This window comes from Varanus komodoensis, unplaced genomic scaffold, assembly GCF_004798865.1.
Source record: "Varanus komodoensis strain SLA01 unplaced genomic scaffold, ASM479886v1 scaffold71, whole genome shotgun sequence".
Classification (NCBI taxonomy): Eukaryota; Metazoa; Chordata; class Lepidosauria; order Squamata; family Varanidae; genus Varanus; species Varanus komodoensis.
This window is the reverse complement of record NW_025336360.1, coordinates 463,470-485,652: the sequence shown is the minus strand read 5'-3', so window position 1 is coordinate 485,652 and position 22,183 is coordinate 463,470. Positions and strand designations below refer to the sequence as shown.

The 22,183-nt window shown below is 49.0% G+C and overlaps 1 protein-coding gene across 10 annotated transcripts in view; it reads right to left on the bottom strand.

Moving 5' to 3' along the window:
- VPS13D (vacuolar protein sorting 13 homolog D) overlaps positions 1-22,183 on the bottom strand; it is a 139,047-nt gene that overhangs the window by 93,929 nt on the left and 22,935 nt on the right. For 7 of the 10 annotated variants that reach the window (XR_006416824.1, XM_044452261.1, XM_044452254.1 and 4 more), the window contains 16 exons: positions 20,552-20,682; positions 18,142-18,274; positions 15,254-17,455; positions 13,818-13,966; positions 12,294-13,337; positions 11,082-11,172; positions 8,757-8,883; positions 8,394-8,574; positions 7,114-7,296; positions 6,932-6,979; positions 4,829-5,048; positions 3,011-3,221; positions 2,548-2,719; positions 2,100-2,206; positions 1,415-1,624; positions 609-874 (listed from right to left, as the gene is read on the bottom strand). Coding sequence is in view for 9 of the 10 variants with exons in the window: in XM_044452261.1 (XP_044308196.1) it covers positions 609-874; positions 1,415-1,624; positions 2,100-2,206; positions 2,548-2,719; positions 3,011-3,221; positions 4,829-5,048; positions 6,932-6,979; positions 7,114-7,296; positions 8,394-8,574; positions 8,757-8,883; positions 11,082-11,172; positions 12,294-13,337; positions 13,818-13,966; positions 15,254-17,455; positions 18,142-18,274; positions 20,552-20,682 (5,475 nt within the window). In the remaining variant the exon portion in view is untranslated. The remainder of the gene's footprint in view (positions 1-608; positions 875-1,414; positions 1,625-2,099; positions 2,207-2,547; positions 2,720-3,010; positions 3,222-4,828; positions 5,049-6,931; positions 6,980-7,113; positions 7,297-8,393; positions 8,575-8,756; positions 8,884-11,081; positions 11,173-12,293; positions 13,338-13,817; positions 13,967-15,253; positions 17,456-18,141; positions 18,275-20,551; positions 20,683-22,183) is intronic. The other 3 variants (XM_044452258.1, XM_044452264.1, XM_044452257.1) reach the window with 2 other exon arrangements.

Sequence of the window (22,183 nt, the reverse complement as noted above, 5' to 3'; positions counted from 1 at the left end):
GGACGTCTCCCTTCTGCCAGGCCTGCGGCAGTCCAAGCGCCCGTGACAGAGCAACAGCTCCCTCCCATCCAGGGCCACTGTTCCAAGGGAAGGGGGCCAATTCTGCCGAGGAAGCAACGTCGGCCCCTCTACATCCCGCCTTCCAGACCAGTCCAGGATGAACTCGAGATGTACTGCCGCTGCCCCGGTGCAGATGGAGCGCCAACCCAAACCTTCCGGCTGCATGCCGCGTTTCATGCTTGTTCTGGTGCTCCATCTCGTAGAAACACCCCGTCTCATCCTGCACTGCAGGAGCGGGCAACCCCTGGCCCATCCAAGTTGCCCCTCTGGCCCAGGCAGGCGTGGGCTTCCTCTGTAGGCGATTTTATTTCCACCCCGAACATCCGCCCTGCACACACAGCAGGGGCCAAACACCCTCATCCCCCACCCCATCGATGCTATGAGGCCCATGGATGGCCGTGGGGAGGCCATCTGTCCCCCGGCCTGACAGAGCGAGGTCAGAAAAGCACGTTCCGAAAGTGCACGGCGGCCACAGCGAAACCTTCTTGGCTCCCCCCGCAGCGTCCCCCCCGCAACGCTCACTTTTACTGCACAGAGATACACCTCACCTGTCACGTTGATCTTGACTTCCAACTGCTTTTCCGCAGGGATCTGCAGAGCAGAACGCTTGGTCACGATCCCGGACTTGACCGCTTTGGGGACGACGGCCGCTTCACTGCTGTGATTGCGCTGGCGGGCGGGGGTGGGGTTGGAGGGCTTCTTCGTGTCGCTCGGCGTCTGGAGGAAGTGGTGGAGCAGCACCAGCCAGTCGAAGATGAGGAACACGCGGAGGCTGTTCAGAACCACGGTGAAGGAGGAGGAGTCCTTGGTGGACCTAATGCGGGGCGAGGGAACGATGGCGGTGTTTGATCGACCCAGGTTTGGAAATGAGATGTGCTGGAGACTTTTCGGGATAATCGGGCAAGCGGGAAGGCGGGTCCATCAAGTCCCTGCGATCCTTTTCCCCATCCCTTATCTTGAACCGCCGTGCAACCTTCGTTTCCCGCCTGGCAATTTGAAGTCAGTTCCTGCCCCAGTTCCTGGCCCCATAACAGGGTCATGCACCCCTGTTCTGTGCAAAGACATCTCAGAACAGATTTTGTGGAAGGCAACAGGGCTTCGCCACAGCTCCACAACCGCAGTGGTCGGTGGAACCATGAAATCTTACCTGGCCAGGCTGCCCGGGTCTGTGTATTTAAGCACTCCAGGGCCACTGGACTGGAGGCCTTCAAGACCAGTCCCAGGACAACCGGCGCCCACAATCCCTTGGGGAGAAAGTATGTCCTGCGGGAAGGTCCCCATGTTGCCAGTGCTGGGCGCGTCCCCAAGGCTGAAAGGAGCCAGGTGTCCATCAACTGTGATCGAGTCCCCCTACCTGTAATGCAGTTCAATCTGTATCGCCCCTTGGGAGCCAGTGTGCCTGGATGACTGGAAGATGCAGCTGAACACGTTTTGCTTCCCCGCAGAGGCTTTCTGGCTGGTGTATCGCGTGTCAAACGCCAGCATAGAATGCGAAACCAAGTTGATGGCTTTGGTCTGGTTTGAAAAGCTCTCGAAGAGCAACTTGGACTTCTTGAAGTCGAACCTAGAGACACAAAATAGTCCCTCACGCGCGCACAATTCTTCCAGGGGCTTTTCAAAGTACACACGTCCTTTGATGGACTCGATTTACTAAGGTTGGAAGCAACGCTGCGGCTGATCAAAGCCGGTGTGCACGGCACCGCTCACGGTCAGCAGGCGTCAAGGCACAGGATGGTCACGACTTTACCGTGTTTACTCTGGCCCAGAGGATGGTCCAATGGCACATAAGGTGCCCCCCATGTTGATGCTAAGCAGGTCTGGGGTGGGCCTGAGCCTGGAGGGGAGACCACCTCGGAAATGCATGTCACGACCTTGAGTTCCACCACGGGAGAAAGGTGGGATATAAATATACTAAATAAACGAACGTCTACCGCAATCTGGTAGCATTGTTTCAAGTCAATAATTGTTCGTGCCCCCTTGATTATTCTCTTGCTCTAACCAAAGCAGAAAAACAGAAGCCAAAACAGAGACGGACATACCTGGCCAACGAACCAGGCTTCCCCGGAGGGTCGGTGAGCTCCAGGCTGACATTGACCATGTCGATAAGGAACGACATGCAGGTGTACACTTCTCCACTCAACACAGTCTGAAAGCCAGAACGGACAGGAGCTACGGCAAAGCGCAGGGCTGATTTCCCGCCTGAGCTTTTCCACGTGCTCTATATCGAACGCACTATCGGCCGAACAACCTCGGCCTTGCCTCGGCCCTTCCAAGGAACTATCTCCTTCCCACTTCATCTGCCTTAGTCTGTGAGAATTCCCAACACACATTCAGTTCCGGTATTTCCTGGGACTGGCCCAGTTATCAACATTCACGACTTCTGTCCTTCTTTCACACAACATTTCAGCCTGAAAATGTAACTTCTTGAAATCTAACACCAGTAATTCTGCACAGATTTCCAACTGCCAAAGAAATAAAATTCCTCACGTGTATTCTTGGATCCTGTAAGTCATACGGCCGCAGGAACTCTTCTATTGGTTCCCCCAAATTATTCTCCAGGAGCCCCCGGATCAGTTTATATTTACTCAGATCCAGAGAGCAATGAACTGATGACACGATGCCGTGAATCGATATATCAGGGACTGCATGGCTTATCTCCCTGTAAGGAACACAGACAGACATCAGTCGCGAGAACTTGACTTTACCAATAGATTTGCTCATGCACAGTTATAGTCACAAGCTTTTGAACTGGAATGGTTTTGCAAAAGTCTTCTAACACCTTTGTAACTGCATCTTAGAATCTCACAAGTACAGCGTATTTGCAAGGATAACAAAGAGCACATGGAAGAAGCAGGGATGATCTCAGAGCCACAACTGGGCAGGAGTTGGGGGCAAGGCAGGACAAACATTAGAGCGACAAAGTGAAGCGAAATGCAGCCGCATCACCCACTTGTCCAAGTTTCTCTCCACTTGCAGCTTCAGCCTGAAGGGTTCCGTTAAGAGACTTGCTCCTGTCTGCCTGACGATAAAGGATGGGAAGCTCAGATCGGCGCCGCTGTCTTCCGTTGCCTTTGAATATTCTCTCGAATATCTTTCAGCGGCAAAAATATCCATGTCCTGCAGATCAACCACAATGCAATCCAACAGGCAGACCTGCTCCTCTGCAAGAGACGAACCCAGAATATTTAATCTCCCCAGACATGTTTTGTAGGAAATGCCTTTTAGTACAGCTCATCTTTCTAATGCCCAATGGGATTGGGTTTATTGCTTCTGGTGGGGAACTGTTTTCTCATCCAAGGGCCAAATTCTGGTGAGCAGGGGCCAATAAAAAGGGGCAGGGATGAAAACAGAGAAAAACAGCAGCATACTGTAACCAAAGTTTTTCCAACAAGAACCGGCTTTAGGAGAGGAATTTCATCATTTTAGAATGTGGAGAAACCCTGGACAAAGCTGTGAAACACCCAAACAATTGGCAGGTGGAGGCACAGAGGTGGGGCCATCTGGGGCAAGCCAGAAAGGCAGGATCAGGACCCCCGGAGGGCTGCATGTGGCCTCCGGCCTGCCACTTCCCCCCTCAGCCAGAGCCAGAGCATGTCACAGTGGTTAGAGCTGGGCTGGGACTGAGATCTGGGTTCAAGCTCCTACACAGCCATGAAGCTCACCAGGTGACCTGGGTCAGTCAGATGCTCAGTCTCCCCTCCCTCAAATGGCAGTTGTTGTGCGGATTAAAAAGGAGAAGAGGAGAACTTTGCTAGGAGCCCAGGGAAGATTACAGGAGAAAGGAAGGTGGGGCAGAAGTGTAATGCAAGGACGATCATAACTATTTCAGAACGTGCAGAGTTGTTTTCTTTCTAGTTCCTGCATGGAAGAGCACGGCCTCCTCTCTCCTTTCAGGCCGTGCCTCGAGTCTACCGCAACCCACAAAAGCCAAGTGGCCGGCATCTGCAAGAGTTGCTTCAGCGCTTCCCACAACCCCACAGAATCCAGGCTTGGAACAATCTAAGCCAAGAAATTGGTAGGGAGCCACTGGAAGGACACGGTCAGGAAAGGCTGTGGGGTAATGTTTGGGTTAGGGATGGGAAAAATAAAACAGATTCAAATGATGTTGAATTTCCATGAATTTGGCCCCTGGATTCCACTGCAGACACATTGTGCAGATTGGGTTTTTTGTTTTTGTTTTTTTACTTTCTAGAACTGTATACAAATCTAGTCATAGAAAAGCCTCAAGGTTATTGGGAAATGCACTAAGTATATAGCTGCAAAAATGTGGCTGTTGAAAAACAACCCGTTTTATATATTTCTGATCTCTCTTCCTCTGATCTCTACTGTGTAACACACTTTTGGGCACTCTGCCCATGGATCAAACACTGAGCTAAGAGAAATAAACCAAACGGTACGAGCCAGCAAAAGTCATGTAAATTGTGGCAAACTTTTCTGCATTCCTTCTTAGAGTGGAATAAATATCCTGCTTCATCAATGAACAATCCCAAAACACAAATGCTATGGATTAAACAAACCCAGCCACCCGCAGTTTATATATCACAGGAAAAGAATTCTTCCTGCTAGTTCTCTATCTCTTTTTCACAAGGTCTTTGAGCCACCTCTGCTCGCGTGAAGCAGGTCAGTGCCGTCTGAATTACCACAACCTTAGCAACAACAGTGCAGCACATTCATAGCAGCCCTCAGTAGCATCTAATCAGAACAACTATGACAAAATCATGAGAGGAAGAGAAATACAAGCTCGCTGATCCAGCTCTAGACAACATACCTGGACTCGGTGGAGCTGGCAAAACGGGTGATTTGGGTGTTTTAGCCCCAGAACTCACTGCGGGTTCGCTTTTCATTCTATTGAGACTCGGTCCGGAAGAGGACGATTTCACGCACGACCCATTGGAGGAATTCAGTGCCACCTTGGACTCATTAGCGCTCGACGTTTTCTTTAAGCCATGTTTTGGGGTTCCCGAAGGTGAAGAAAACGGAACAGAATTCTGCAGAAGGTAGAAAGCCTTGCTCATTGGAGTCCCTAAAGGGAAATCTTTTCATGTGTTCCTGCAGCAACTAAGGGGGCCTCAGCCACTGCGCAATGAGGACCACCTCCATGAAAGAACTGGCCAGACACGTGGCCCTGCCCTGCTCCCGCTGCTGCTCTGGATTCCATCCACGACCAAGTCCTCCTGGGGCGACTGTCTGAACTGGGAGCTGGAGGAACGGCATGGCAACTGCTTCACTTTTGCTTGAATGGCTGGCCTGAGGTGGCGGCGTTTGGGGGATACCGCTTGGACCCATGGATTCCCCAGCATGGGGCGGCTCAGTCCTCTGTGCCGTTTAACTACTGCATGAAACCACTGAGTGGGGCCTCTGGGACTCTTAAGAGGACCGTCCTCAGTACACCGTTTCTTCTCCTCACCCTCTCCAGCAAATTCGTCCGAAACTCCAGCCACTCTGGGAGGGCAGTTGCACTGACCAGAAGCAGGGTACTCGCCTCGTTTTGAAAGGGGTTGTTCTTCCCCTGAAAGAGCAGCTCCATAGCTCAGAACCTTCCTGCGAGTCCTCGCTGCAACCTGAGCCGCAGAGGGTCTCAGGGGGACAGAGCGCCATCTACCATCTTCAACCGGTGGCCCACACACCAGGGCAACAGGGGCTTGGTGGCGGCAGTCTATGCTCTGGAAACCCCCGAGTGAGACACCTGCCATGTGCTCTACCTGGAGGCCCCTTTAAAGACTGTTCAGAAGCTGCAGCTGGTGCAGAATGGGCTGGCCAGACGGCGGGACCACCTGATGCCAATTCTGGGCCACCTGCACTGCTGACCTGGGCATTTCTGAGCCCATGACCGAACTGCTGCTTTCGACCTATAAAACCTCCCGTGGCTCAGGGCTGCAGTTCTTGACAAAGTCCCTCTCCTCAGGCAAACCAGCCCTGGAGCGACACTCACAATTTGGGACTGTCCTCCAAGGGCCACTCCCACGGGAGGGTCAGAAGCCAGCCACAACCTTTCGCAGGCAGCCCCATGACAGAAGGTTCTCCCTGCTGAGGTCTGCCTGGGGCCCACAAAGCTGTCCTTCTGGCTCCAGGTGAAGACTTCCTTCTACTGCCAGGAATTTGATGACGTACCGTGGGGTTTTTAGTAACAGCCATGAACCATATATTACCATGACTGGCTTTTAGCTGTTTTAAAATGCTTTAACATTTGGTACGCTCAAGCTTTTATATCAGGATAAAGCTATGATAGATTGTACAGTTGCCTTTTTTTAAGCTGCCCACACAATTCTGACTGTCGGTACTGGAAAGAAACCAATCTCCTTTCCAGAGGAGCAGTTTTACTACCTTCAAAAGCAGCCACGAATTCCACCCCACCCGTCCAGCCCAGATCACATGCCCTTTCTTAATTAATTGTCTCTAACACCTATCTTCTCTTTGCACTGCCCTTGCACTAAGAAAAATAGAGGGGCACTGAGCTATTCTGACTCATGCCAGAGTAGGAGGAGCTACAAAGATGGAAAAATGCCCCCCCCCCCCCCCCGGTGGCAATGTAATTATACGACAAGCTGGAAAGCACCTCATCTTTATGATAGTGGACTGCAAGCAGGAAAGCAAGCGCTTCCAATTAAATCCGCAGACTTATTGTTTGTACAACGACTCATGTTTCCCCTCCACTCTCAAAGTCGTAATGACCCTGCATTCAAACACGGCAAACTCATTTCCAAGCCAGACCTTTTGGAATTCCGCAATGGATTGGAACAGCGGTAATACAAACAAAAGACCGTTTCCGAAATTCGGGCACGTGAATGCCATTTGGGCAGGGGCTGAATTCCAAAAGGTTCTTCGAGGCAAACACCACTGCACTGCTGCAAGGAAGGACGCATGGAAATACCTCACACAGCAGAGGAAGCTGGGATGTATTGCCTTGTAAAATTGAATCCTCAAAGGAAGGAGGGAGAGAGGAAGAGAAATATTTCACATCAAAAACAAGTACGGCATCATTTACCATTAGCTGACATGAATTGCAGTCTTGAGAACAATGGAAGACCTTGCAAGCAGGAGCCGAAGTCCTACCTTGTCTTTTAGGGAGAAGGTACCAGCGGTCCCTGCGAACAGGAACTTGTTCTTGACTTTCAGTTTCCCAAGATTGGCGACGATAAGATGGTTGGACCTGGAGCTTTCAGGAATGAGCAGGACGGGGGCACCAGCTTCTATGTCCAAGAGAACGCGGGCAGCTCGCTGGGCCTGATTTCTCACCTTAGCGAGGAGAAAGCAAGTCTCAGAAGATGCCCCCTCATGCCACAGGTCTCTAAATTCCATTCTCGCAAATAGTTCTCTAAAATGAAGCCGGCTTTTGAACTCACGCCAACACTGGAATCTACCACCAGTCTCAAGTTCCACCAAACTCTGAACCTGATTCTGCACTTCAGGGATCCCCAAACCTGCCCGCACCCCACTGAATGGTAATGGCTCTCTGAGGCTTTCAAACAGAAGCATCCTCCGGCCTCAACTGAGCCCGGCAGAGTCTACATGCAAAATATCTGTTCTAGAAGCGCTATATGATCCTACAGCCAGAAGATCACCAGGTCATCGAGACTCCAAGGTAACCAAGAGTTTGAAGGGTCTTTCCCATGGCAACCCTAGACAGACTGGGATCAAGTCCCACTGAAACGAATGGGATGCGGGTTCGCTGAGACTCGCTGACGTCTCGTTCATTCTTGCTGTGCCTACAGTACACAGCAGGCCAAAGGCAGGACGTCTGTGGTCCAGGGCTTCCCACTGCCACAAAACCACAGTGGCCTTTCACTGTTTTATATTGCAAGCCGTCCACAGACGAACCATAATGGACAGGACAGAAATACCTAAATGAATAAATTATTGCATGAGTCGTGTAGGGCGAACAATACTGACCAATCTTCCTGTGAAGTTATTAAGATTACTATGATTGCGTAAGTGAAGGCCGGAAATAAACTCAGCTCTTGCTCTGCAGTGCCGATTCTGGGCTTTTGATCCACTTCAGTATTCCGAGCCCATGGCGCGGGAAGCCATACTCTACAAATTGGTTACGTGCCAATAAGCACTCTTCCCAAAGTTTGCAAAAAAGTTTGCACACATTTTTTTAAAAAATGCATATAAAAATGTCTATAGCACAGCAAAGCATGCCCAATACATTTTGCCTGAGGAGACACCGCATGTGAATGATTTGAAAAATGCCCGATTTGAAAACAGCGTGAGTTAGAATGCCAGAAAAGGGGGGAGCGTTGCAGGGGGGAGCTTCCCCAACCAGAACGAGCCTCCAGTGCCATTCCCTAACGGTCGGGCCCCAAGGGCACGGCGAAGGACGCAAAGCATACCATCTGCCCCTCGATCGCGGCTCTCTGACGCCCCAGGACATCCTGCAGCTGAGTGAAATGCTGGATGAAGGACACCACCTCCGCCTGGAAGCGCTGCGTGTGCACGTACTGCACCGACGCCATCCGCAGGCTGACGCGCACGTCGCACTCCCTCTGCAGCAGCGGGTCGGGCCGGCCATGCCTTGCGGGAAACAGAAGGTGCGGCGTTTTCTGCTGTCGCTGTTCGTGCCCAGTGCGGTCCTCTGGCGACAGGCAGCCACTGCAGGCGCCCAAGGCTTTGCGCAGAGGGGTTTTCCCAGCATGCCCCTCCACCACTCCATCACCCCCACACACACACACCCACACGCCTTCCCCATCGCCTACTTGTACACTTGGAATATGAGCGCCTCTTCACCACGGGTCGTGAATCGTTCTCGGTACAGCTCTCCGTGGGAGGTGAGGTCGCTGAGGGACAAGCTGCCGATGCTCCCTTGAAGGGCCGTGTCTCCTTCTGCGGGGACACAAGACGGGGCCGGGACTCAGTTTGGCGGCACGGGCAACAGCGGCGCGAACGGCCCTGCAGAAGGGCAGGATGAAACCTCGGCGCCAAGACTCATGTCTCGAGGGCTTCGCCGGCCTACTCGGGCCGCTAACATCCATCAGGCCAGGGGCTCGGCCCCACGGCGGAGGCGGAGGGGTGGGGATCAGGATGCCAAGAAAACAAAGGCAACGGGGTGGATGCTTAATTGGTGGGGGAGAAAAGCTTGCTCTCTGGAAGGCAGCCAAGACAAGTATTTCTTAAAGGATGGCTGCACTTATGCCCGTGTGTTTGTGTTCAACTGGCATTAGCTTTAAATGGGGGGTTTGTAAGGAAGGACGTTAGGTGCAAAAGAACAGAACCATCGTTTGTTACTGCCCTATAAACATGAGGCTTAGAATGCCGCCATCTGGTCAGGGAAAGCCTGAACTCAGCAGTGCAGTCTGGCAATCTCTAAATTAAATACGGGACTGCCTTTGAAGACTGCTGCAGTGTGTGCAGAAGGCAGGAGCTGGATTAATAGTGGAAACCAGAAGGTTTGAACTCGTGGCAGCAACCTGGGCCCACTTGCACCGGCGGCCCAGAGGCTTCTGGGTGCTGCTCTGTGAAGCCCTACGCAGCTCGGGAGCCCAGGATCTGACCAAGCGTCCCTCCCACCCCAACCCGCCCAGGCGACGTGTGGCAACTCCAAGGAGGATGGCAATGAGGGGGGGCCTCCTCAGCGGTGGCCCCTCAGCTGCGTGATCATCTCCCCACAGAGGCCCCTCTGGAATCCACTTTGCCACCTTTTCAACACGGGGTTAAGTTAGTCCTCTGTGCTGAAGCATTAAAAATGGCTAAAGTTGTCTAATGACTTGGAGGTACCCATATCTGGTGATTTTAACAAGTCTATCCTGCACTAAATACTGTTTTATTTAATGGTTTCAACATTTTTCAACTGTCTTTTGATATTTGCATTAAAGAAAAAAATCATGGGTTTTTTTGGTATCATGGTCCTGATCAGAAGGTGTTGTAAACTGCCCAGAGAGCTCTGGCAATTGGACAGTACGGAAGTTAAAGAAATAAAATAAAATACCACAGTGGTGACTTTCAGATTGAAAACCAGGTTACAATTCTATCAGTGAAACACTGATTAATGTTATTATGTAAGGTGCAAGGTGTAGCCTGAACTTTTATAATGTGGCTCCCAGTATTTGCCATAAAAGCTGTCCAGAGAACTACTGGAAGCCCTCCAGAGACCCACTGGGTATTGGACGGGGTAAAAATACCCAAATAAAAAAAAAATAAAATAAAAGTAAAGCAATGACACACCAACGGGTGTTCCCTACAAAAGGGATATTCAGCCTCCACCAGTCCATTCGTTATACGCAGAAACTGTTCGCAAAGCGTGGAGCATCTCCACCTGCTTGGCACCCCATAGCCATAAATACTGACCACTGGCATTAAAGGGAAACAAATAAAAATATTTTTCCTCTAAGAAATCTTGCTGAGCTAAAATCTCTCCTTTCCCCCAACTTCTGAGAGACCTCAATCCTGTCCAACTCCAATTATATGGTTAAATCCCTATTCAGTTTCCAATTTTCTATTTAGCATGTTTGACATTCCAATACACCAGAAAAAGCAGTGTTTTCTTCCCCAGATAGACTTCTGTGGCAAATGGAATCAATTTTTACTGTACTTTTTATTTTTAGTTTTTATTGACTGTTGTAAACCACCCAGAGAGTTTCAGCTGTGGGGCTGTACAGAAATGAAATAATAATAATAATAATAATAATAATAATAATAATAATACAAGGGGTCTTAAAAAGCTCCCGCACTTTTTTATTTTATAAATATATTTTTTGCTGATGGCATTAAAAAGTTGGTACGACACTGGGAAAAATGCATCGCAAAGGAAGGTGAGTATGTAGAAAAGGGATGCAAGTTGTTTTTGAAATTCTTAATAAATAGAGTTTAAAAAGTAACTACTTTTTAAACACTATTTAAACTTTTTGAAGAACCCTCACCATTATTATTATTATTAGGGTTCTTCAAAAAGTTTATTATTATTATTAATAAAAAATAATAATTTTAATTTTAAAGAGTCATTCCCCAGTGTGAAAGCCATCCCAAAGGACAATTCGCTTACTGCAGACCCATCTTCCTAAAAAACACAAGCAACTCATACTTACCGATCATTTCCACATGAGTGACAAGTTTGGAAACGTTTGCTTTGGCCAGTTCATTGGTTGATTTATTTAGAACTAGGGACAGGGAATGGACCTAGTTAAGCAAAAAGAATAAGATTGGCAACAGACACAGCAAGATTCTTTTCATTAAAGACAAACCTACTTTTCTCATCCTTCAAATACCGCTGAGCCTTTTTAAAACGTGTCATCCACGCGAGAATGAGTAACTGGGAAATGTAGCATGCAACAGAATCGCAGCGGAGTTGGCTTTACTCTGTAGCTAGCTACAAACTGGCCCTCAAAGTGTATTCTCCAGAAGGCCAGATCCAGAGGCTGTGTCAACTGTGGTTTCTATTAGGCACAGCTCAGAATCTGCTCTAAGCTTCGAACCAAGTCAGGTAAACTCTGGATTAGAGCTGCTTGGCAGTTTTCCACGCAGCACCTGCTCAGCAATGTGGGCACACGATGGCCTCTGCAGAACGAGCACGAGGTGGAACACTGGCGGGTCAGCTCAGATACTCGGCCAAACCATCAACAAACCGTGGTTTGCAAAACCACTGCAAGCCATGTTTTCCAGTTATCAGTGGCTAGCTAACCACAGACTAGTTTGCCAAATGAAACACCAATAAAAAGCAGCCTTCGCCAGCCAGGTGCTACACGGAAATGGGACTTCTATGCCTCTGCAGGGACCAGGCTGGGATAGGCTGCCATAACTGTTGGTTAACCATAGTTCTATGGGATGTCTGAATCAAGTATCAACTATCCCCCAGGACTGTTGTTATCTGATACATCAAAATGCTCCCACCAAAAATATAAAACTTTAAGTAAATGAAGAGGTAAAGACAGTGGATTCTCAGAACCAAATCCCCCAACCAAGCTTACATTCGCCCTCAGAACCCGCCTGTGAAATTCTCCTAAGCTTTCTGACCAGTGTGGCAGACACGGGGAAAGGACGGCATCTCCTCTCATAGGTGTGAAGGTTTAGAGAAGGGAAGAAACAGCAGTAGTTTCTCTCCTCCTCCATATTTTTGCGTCGGAATGAGTAGAAGTTCTGCCTACAGCCTTCTGGCAAACTTGGCAGACGGTTTCTCTCACTTTGGAGGGACTGCTGGAAGTCCTCTGAGCCCAAAGGGCGAGGTGGCAAGTGCACCTGAGAAGCTGTGGGAGTGATGGCTGAGGACACATGCGCACACACTCCATCTCTCTTTCTCATACCTTCAGGTCCACCTTTGTGTTTACAGAATCCTGAGCTTCGGAGGTTGGCAAGAGGCACGGTTCTGACTTCAACGTGTGCTGTGCTCCTTCAGCAGAAGGCCTCAAACTGTGATTCTCGGCTGTGGAGCCGATCCCAAAGAAGTCCAGTATCACCACCCAGGTTTGCAGCGTGACTAACACATCCAAGCAGTTGAAGTCCACATCGACGCTGCGGTTGATCTTGTCATAGCAAGAAGAAAACCCCGGGTGCTTCTTGTCCACCAGCAACATGTTGATGTGCACCAAGGAATCATCGAAGTTGCTCTTCCCAGAAAGCATGTTTGGTTTGTTTGAGGTGGGAGAAGGAGGTGGCGTGAGAGGGTACTCCGAGTCTGTGTCGTCTTTGTGCTTTTTGTGGGAGCTGCAAGTGGGCCGTTGATACAACTGAAAGACATTTGGCGCTTCCTCCATGTGAGAAGGGAGGGATCGGGGCATGTCTGGATATTCCACATTGGACACTGACGGGCAAGACTGGGAAAGGTACTCTTTGTGTGCTAAGCTGGATGGTTTGGGTGCTCCACGTGAGACCATGAGGTTCTTATACAAGGAGTCTGGATTCTTCTCCAAAAGGTCCTCCATCAACAGAGAGCCTAGGGCGATCTGGACAGATAAGGTGCAAGGGTGGTCTTTAGCAAACTCAACTTCAAAATCCTGAAATTTTAAGCTCACCAGACCCTGAGCGCCAAGCGTGAGATCCCCACTCAGCTGAACCTGGAGCTCAGAAATATGAAAAGTGGCTCGTATCTGAGTAAACGACTGCACGGCTTCCTTGACGGGCACAAATTTGCTGCTAGAAGGACTAAAGCTGGAATGGCCGAAAAGGCCGTTGTCCTTCCTGTCAATGGAGAAGTCTGAGCCTGTGCTATGGAGAGATGCTGAAGGGGAACTGCAGCTGGGATATGGGGAGGATGCGACGCCGGATGGGGGATTAGTCAAATCTTCATTGCAAACCAAGTGGTCGAGGGTCTGCAAAACTTGCTCATACACGTGTTTTGCCAACACCACCTGCATTGGGGAGGGGGCGGGGAGAGAGGAGAAATCCAGCATTAATGACTTTCAAATGCAGCTTTTAAGAAGGAAGGTCTTACTTTGACCCAATTGTGTATCGTTGGATGGAGCTGTTTAATGCTAGAGCCACTTCAGGGCTGACTAAGCTACAAATAAACTAGACATCTTAAAACATGTTAAATAAATATGAGGGGTCTTTAAAAAGTTTCTGCACTTTTATATTTTATAAATATATTTTATATAATTTTTTGCTAATGGCACTAAAAAGCTGGTACAGCGCTGGGAAAAATGCCTCACAAAGGAAGATGACTACATAGAAAAGTGATGTAATTTGTTTTTGAAATTCTGAATAAATAGTTTTTAAAATTATTCATTTGTTCACTCTGAAGCAATGGATTCATGGAACATCTACCTCTAGAAATGTGTACGAAACCTCCTGAGAAGGAATATAAGATGATTTTTTAATGTGCATAATACCTGGAGAGGGTTGACAAACATCCCCTCGATTCGCATAAGGCTTGAAATTTCAATATCTTCGTTCACAGAGAAGGCCAGCTCTGCATCACTCTCTACTGGAATCTTCTCCAGTTTGAACTGGATAGTAGCATTATTTAAAATGTGGAAGGCTGCAATTATGGAGAGACGTGTGAAAGGTTATTAGCGCTGCGATGAATTGTCACAGTATGAGTCATGACAAAATGTAGGGACAGAAATAGGACATCCTTCGTGCCAGAATAAGTACACTTTCACACCTTCATTTTGATTCCATTTTTCCAAACCACGAAGTCTAAGATACAAACTGCGGCAGCCCATGGCAAGCCTGCCTCATGCAAATACTTGGGAGTCCACAACTTTACTCGATGGCCCAAAGGCAATCTCCTTGCCAGGTGGATTACCCTGTTAGGACCCTCACCTGTGCTGAGGTTTGCAGAAAGGAAGAAAAAGCAGACCCCCGCCACCTGCCAAGCATCGCACAGCTTCCCCTGTGCAAATGGGTATTCTATTCCCCTGAAATGAAGATTCGGGAAAGATGGGAGATAATCGCATGCAGTAGCTGGCTAGAGAGCCAAGACAAGGCGTGTGTGCCCGTTATGAATTGGTGCCGAACAAGTTCTAGAAAACAAAGGAGCAATTCAGTGCAAGGAGGGCAGACTTGAACATGCTGGGCATGGGACGCCATAGAAGCACAGAAGAGTCGGAAGGGGCCGTGAAGGCCATCTAGTCCAACCCCCCTGCTGTGGCAGGGCACCAAGTCACACCATCCCACTCAGGTGGCTGTCCGGGTTCCTTACGAATGCCTCCAGTGTGGGAGAGCCCCCCACCTCTCCAGGCAGCTGGTCCCACTGGTGTATTGCTCGGACTGTGAGGAGGCTTTTCCTGATGTACAGCCTGAATCTGGGTTGCCGCAACTTGACCTGATTATTCCCTGTCCTGCACTCTGGGATCAGCAAGAAGAGACCATGACCTTCCTCTTTGTGACAGCCTTGGAGATACTTCTAGAGGGATACCCTGGCCCCCCTCAGTCTTCTCTTCTCAAGGCTGAACATGCCCAGTTCCCTCAGTCTCTCCTGACACAGCAGTGTTTCCAAACCCTGCATCATTTTTGTGATCCTTCTGCCTTCCTTCTGTCTAAACCTGCCTAGGATGGTGCTTTAAGGCTATGCAGTTTTCTTCTTTGCTGAGAGATATGAAACCCATTTCTCATCATTCTCTCTATCTAAAGTAGGGATCTCAAGTTAAAGAACATTTCATTTATAAAACGACGAGAACAACTTCAAATGGCAGAAGGATATTAAATGAAAAGTTAGTACAACGTATTTAAGTGGCTCTAATAAAAAAGCAACTTTGTTAGCTATCCACACATGTGCAGAGTTGAAATGTAGCTGCAAAGAACTGGAAATTATTCAACATACCATGGCCTTTATTCACGGATTCAAAGAAGTCGTGACGAGTGAACTGGGACTCTTCCTGGCTGCCCGACGGAGGGTGTGATGGACGCGGTGCTTCGGCAGAAGTGTCTTTCTTTCCCGCAAAATGACTGCTGTTTAGAGAATACATCTTAATGTCCCTGATCTCCACTTGAAGCTTGTCACTCCTCAAATTGTCTTCTCCTGCCACAAAGCTTTGGATCGATATTTGTCCCAGGTGTCCGACCAGCAGCTCAGCACTGCCTGGTTTGCGGGGTATAGACACAACCGGAGATTCGATGTTCACGTTTAAAATTAGCTTAATTGTCTCTGTTTTTGAGTAGACTGGAAGGAGCTCCTCTCCTTCGCCGCTTTCCAAGTTCAGCGGATCCCTCGACCGAGGCGTTGTGTCAAACAGAGAGACCATTTCGGTATACTCGGCAGTCTTGGTGGCCAAGACAAAGGTCACTTTGGTGGCTGCGCTCTTCAGCATGCCGCGGAAGTTCTCCTCCAGTTCGTCCAGGGACAAGGCGATCTCTTTCAGGAACTTCGCCGAGTGGTTGTAGTGCAAGGACGCCATCCTGAGGTGGAGGGAGCACTCCTTCTCTGACTGCTTCGTAAAGGAGAAGCTTAGAGCATCCGGGAGGCTACCCGCGCTGTCAGGCTGGAGAAAGGCTGGCTTGGAGTCGCTCGCGTCGCAAAGCAGGTGCTCGTACCTTACTGGGTTTCCAATGCTGACGACGTATGGGTTCTTAATGCTGTCCTGCGTTAGGTCCATGAGGTGCAGGCAGCCAAGAGAGCCGTTCATCTCCAGCCTGCTGCCCATGGAGACGTTCATCTTGGTGCCCCCGATGCTTGCGGTTGCGATTTTTCGGCCCACTTTGTCTCCGTTGATTGTTGTAACTGTCCTGAGGAGCAGTATGTTCAGCCAGCGAATATCCACCGCTACTTCTGTACTTTGGGCATAGGTGGACTGGAAGCTTTCCTGCTCGTAGAAACTCCTTTCAGACTCGGCCATGAGGGGCTGAGGGCTGGAACTGTCTTTCCCCTTCGGAAAGGACTTCTGGAGGAAGCCAATCAGCTCAACCATTGTTTCTGGGTTGAGAATGATGTCCAGGTTGTTCATCTGAACCGAGATTACCTGGAGAGTGCTATCCAAGCTCATCGACGGGCATTCGGCACTCACAAACTGGTATTCCAATTTAATTAAGGTTTCGTCGTTTGGAGGCGAGATGCCTTTTGATGCTGCAGTGCACTCCCTGGACAAAGGCATCCCATCGAAAGCACGGGCTGCACTCGGCTCGGCGACAGGCGGCTGAAACCGACTGTCCCGCAGGCTTCCTGTAGGAACATCAAAGCTGAGATTCTTGTGTGAGGCCATCAAGAGGTCGAAGTCGGAGCCGTAGGTCTGCATGGTGTCGACCAGCAGCAAGCCGTGAACGGTGAGGGAGACTTCGGCGTCGTACGGCCTTTTCACAAAATGGGCGTTGGTGCCGAACACCTTGAGAACGGCGATGTACCGGCCGTTGCTTTCAACGCCGAGCTGCATGCAGTTAACTTGGAACTCGGCGAGAAGCAGCTGCGATTCCACGAGGACTTCCTTGGTGTGCTGCTCCACCGTCATAACACTCTGTGTCAAATTCATCACAGAACTATGCAAACTCCCGTGCTGATCAAGATCTGCAGAACTGGCCTCTTTCCCCATCTGCGAAGTGCCTGGAATTTCAGTCTCAGATGTGCTTAGTCTTCCAAAGCAATTTTTCAGTGCTATTACTTTATCCTCATTGATATGTATTTTCAAGTCAGGCAAATTCCCAGACAAGGCAGCACCGGGGTACTTGGGATCAGAGGTGTAGATCAACCTGCGCTCCAGCTGTAAATGAACATTGAATTTCTCCACCACGTGGGTCGGGCCCACGTCAATGTCTTGGGCGTATTTCCAGTTGTCTTTCACTCGCCCAACCATGATCTGGAGGTCCATGAATGACAAACTGTACGTGTCGTACATCTTTCTGCTCATCAGGTGTGCCTGCAACTGCTCTTCACTAATTTCCACCTCTGTAAATGCAAGTGTTTTGTCCCCGTCGGTCGCACTGGCTTCGGGTGGGGGGCTGCTAGGGGGCGTCGCAAGAGGGGTTTTGTATTCATCATCACTCAGGTCACTCAGCTCCGATGATGGACCCCCAGAACCCTTCACTTTATCCTCTGCTGGAAAGGAAGAAGACATCAGTCAAATCCACACTGCATTTATTAATGCCTTCTGAGATCAATCTTCCCAAGAGAGCTCACAATAGGAATAAAAACAACCATAAATGAACAATTAACATGAGACCATCAGTAGAGGGGCTTTGTGTGCATTTAAGTCTTTGAGCCAGCAAGACTTTCACAACAAAAAAGGTTTTTGCAGTGTGTAAAGGCAGCGACAAAGAGAAGAGATTGCACAGGGGTGGCTCAGTGTCAAAGGGACCTTGTTCCCATCACCTGCCCACCTGCTCGCGGAGGGAGTGGTGAAGGAAGGTGTGTGTTCTGCACGGATTCTGATGTTTCTGGATCTGAAAACATTACCCTGCCCCTGGTATAAAGGATAACTTCCTTGATGAAGCGTAAGAATCTATCTGGTGTCTTAGGGGCGCTCAGCTCAGCATCTTAACCAAGAATCCAGCCAGTCTCCTCAGGAGTTTTCACTCCCTGCCATTCATCTCTCGTATCCATGTACTCAAAGACAAGGTGCCTCTGAATAGATTTAAGCTCCGATTTCTCTTTCATACAACCAAAATCATTTGCAAGGAAAACACGATTCAGGAAGTTTTAAAAGAAGCTTGTTCCCATTACAAAATGATATCCCCATTAAAGCATACACATGCTTTTTCAACAAAAAGGGAAAAAGTCTGTACCTTGAGAATTGGTAAGTAACATTCTTCCCAAATCAATCACTACCAAAATTGGGTCGGCAGATTTGAAGTCATCGGGAAAGATCACCTGAGGGGCAAATATATCAAGGCACACTGTCCAACGCTTACTGTCTTCCTGAAAGGGAAAATGGGCATTGTCAGTATAACAGAAAAACATTAATCATTTTATTAGTAAATAAAAATCGAACTGCTAATAACCAAAAAAGCAAATCTAAAAATACCTTTACCAGGTCATAATTTTCACATTTCTCACGTACCTGTACAAATGCTTTAGCAAAACCCGGTTTTTTTTCTTTTTCTTTTATTTCAAAGGATTGCTCTTCATCGCTAGCTTCTGCACACGTCAGCTATATTTATATATTTTAAACTCTTGTGATGCTTATTTGCAACAAAAACATCCCAACAACCTGCTGAAGGGAGCTCTTATTTCTCCAGCCAGCGAGGCTGCTCCTTCCAGGGACCGTCAGCAAGTTGCGTGCAAGACCCCGGACATGCAGCAAGACAAGAACAAGCACTCCTTCTGTCAGGAGCTGGATTCCTGCCTTCTTCCCGTCAAACAACAGATGGTTTGTTTGTATAAAGGCATCTTATTTCCAGTGCAAAGCCAGCAAATTAATAGCCAATGAGGAAGAGTCACTGAGCATGCACAGAGTGATTTTCAGTAACTCTGGATGAACCCCGCTGCAGAAGCATGAGCCTTCCAGCTCTACGCAGGCCCTCTAACCGGGTAGCCCTTCTCTCCCAACACTCTGTCAGGGATCCGGGACCAAACCGAGCCCTTCTTTCTCCTCCCCCACTTCCCTTCCCTGCGCTTCCAGACCCTGTTGCTCCCCAGAGTCTGCCTGAAACCTGGAGACAACGACCTTGAGCTAAGCACTGCTTGAGCTAGAAACAGTTCCCTTAAGAGGAGCTTGATGCTAGCCTGAATTAAGTATGACTTACAGGATATCGCTTGGGACTGAGCTCCACTGTCCCAGTTCACACGATCAGAATCACCCACTGCGGTTTATTATTATTCAAGCCATGGGGCGCTGCGGCTCATGCCAGATGAGATTTGAACATTCGCTGTCTGGCTATCACTTGCCTCTCGCAAACCCCATCGCAGGACACAACAAGCTGCAACCAGGCTCCACGCGGGGCCGCCCTTGCAGACGGTCCGGATACTTCAGATGGTGCAGAACAGAGCGGCCAGGCTGCGGACGGGGACGGGGCGTTGTGCTCACATGACCCCAGTCCTCCGTCAGCTCCACTGGCTCCCCACCGAAGTGCGGGCCCAGTTCAAGGTGTTGCTTATCACCTATAAAGCCCTCAGCGGCTTGGGACCTGGTTACCTAAAGGAGCACTTGCGTCCCTATCTGCCCTCCTACCCCCCCCCGAGATCGGCAGAGGAGGCCCTTCTCTGGGAACCCTCCGTGAAACCTATTAGGAGGGAGAGTACCCGGAGGAGGACCTTCTCTGCGGTGGCGCCCAACCTGTGGAATGCACTCCCCAGAGAGGTCCGCCTGGCGCCGTCGTTATTTGCTTTTCGGCACCAGGCCAAGACCTTTTTATTTAAACCTCATTTTAACTGTTGATTTTATTTATTGGTTTTTAACAATTTTGGCCAGGATATCTCCGACTTTATATAATCGCATTAATGATATTTATTTATTTATGTTTGTAAGCCGCCCTGAGGATTCGGTGAACGAGGTGGTATATAAGTTTGCTAAATAAATAAATAATAAATTTTCAAAATGGGCACATGTACCCGCCAGCAAGTGCTGCAGCACGGCGTGGCATAAATAAACCCGCTCCCAGCAAATGCTCCCTGCCCTGCAAGACAAGAACAAGCAAGCTCTCCAAAAATGGCTACCAATCCCTGAAAACCACCAATCTGAGTCTAACCAACAATGAGCCAGATAGCTTAGTTTATAGAACCCTTGATGTCTTTGCCATGAAATACTTTAACATTTATTAGTTTTATACCCCACTTCTCTTTTTCTTAATTTTAAGAACTCAAAGCTGCTCTCCATCATATCCCCACAACAGCCTTCTCTCCACCTTATCCCCGCAAAAACAACCCTGTGAGGTAGGCTGGGCTGAGTGCCTCTGACTGACCCCAAGTCACAGGATGTGTGTAATTTTAAAGAGCATCCATCCCTTTCCTGCCGCCTATAGCAGCCTCCCACAACCTGTTGGCCTTCAGAGGCACTTAGACCACAATGCCCACAATTCCCATCCCGCAGGGCCACTGGCTGGGAATTCGGGTGCTGCAGTCCAAAAGCCTCTGAAGGCCCAAGGCTGCTTGCCTCTTGGGCCTTCCTCTTCAGGGCTGGTATTACATTGAGCTAACATCATGTGGTCTTGCGCAAAGCCAAAAATAAAAAGTCACCCTTCTTTCCAGTAGACTTACAATGAACTCCCCTACGAGCAAGCGATCAATGGTTTGCCTGATCTCAGCTTTGGTCTGCATTTTGAGCTTGTTGTACTGTCTTCTAGCAGCTTCGGCCACTCTCAGCTCCAGCGCCGACTGACACCCGAAACCTGCGCCAAGAGAGACAAACGTTGAAGCGATATTCCGCTTGCAAATATTGGATCAGACAGAAAAATAACACTGGAATCAGTTTGATATCCAGAAGCAACACAGAAAATTAACTTTGCTTCTATTCCGAACTTAAAGTCAAATTCAGAAGAAGTACCTCTCTCTAATCAGGGGAATACTTCAAACTGACAAATTGGGCTGACTGTTCCTTAACAGTTAATACTCTGTTTTAGGGAAAACATTTTCCCAGCCACTGTTACAAAAGAGTCACAATTCCCATTCTGAAGTGCTGAAGAGAAACGCAGTTCACTGAGGGCTCCAAATGACTTCAGACATTAGAGAACTTTTAATGGGACCTCTCCACTCGGAAAATCCCTTCCATCTTCTGTGTGGCTCCTACCAGGATGTTGGCAATACTACGCTTGCCAATTTCAGGCACACATCTTAGAACTAAACACTACGCTTCCTTTTCACCAGACCACTTTATTTTCATTCAGTGTTTCAACAGTTAAAACCAAGTGGGCAAGGATGGCTGAATAGCAAGCTTCCAACCCGGCAGCACTGAAGTTACAGCAATTTCTGGACTTCGCTGCAAGAAATGTCATGATACTGGAAGGAATTATTAGGGGAGAGTCGCCATCTCTGCAGGCTTCAAGGCGGACGTCTGTTTGGCATGCCTCAGCACATGCACTCGTCGACCAGGTGGTGACCTGGTCCACGCGACCACTGCAACTCTCAGGTGCAGGACAAACCTGGGCAGCAGCTGCAACGACTGTGCAAAGTGGCCCTAATGCTTGGAGTCCTGCTCAGCCATGGAGCCCCCTGGGTGACTTTGGGCCAGTCACAGACTCTCAGCCCAACCCGCCTCACAGGGCTGTCGTTGTGGGGAGAAGATGAGGAGGAGGAGGAGGAGAATTTTGTAAGCTGCCCTGAGTTCTTTGTAAGCAACAAGGTGGGAGCTAAATCTAACAAATACATACGTCTATGAATGGTGCAAATAAAAATTTTAAAATGTACCTTCAAATGACTCTAGATTCTTAATGGGTACTACCATGTTTCCTGAATAAAACTTAACTCACTTGCCCTGCTGCAGCCGGAAACAAGCACCGCCCGGGGCACTGCAGAGCAATCGCTTCACAGGTTAAGCGGTGTCATTTTAAGATGGTCACAAGCACGAACTCTGCAGGGCCAGATCAAAGGCTTCTCTGGTCCAGCAGACGGCTTCTGATGCTTCCAGATGCCTCCTGGGAGGCCCACACTCAAGGCAGGAGGAAGAAGGGCTCTTCCAGCGCTCTTTGTGGAGGCAGTCCACGAGCCGCCTGCAGCTTTTCATCCCACAGATGGGAATGCTGCATTTCCTGGGATGCACTGATTTTCTGCATATCAACAGCCTCAGATATGCAGATGATACCACTCTCACGGCAGAAAGTGAAGAGGAACTAAAGAGCCTCTTGATGCGGGGGAAGGAGGAGAGGGCAAAAGTTGACTTGAAACTCAACATTA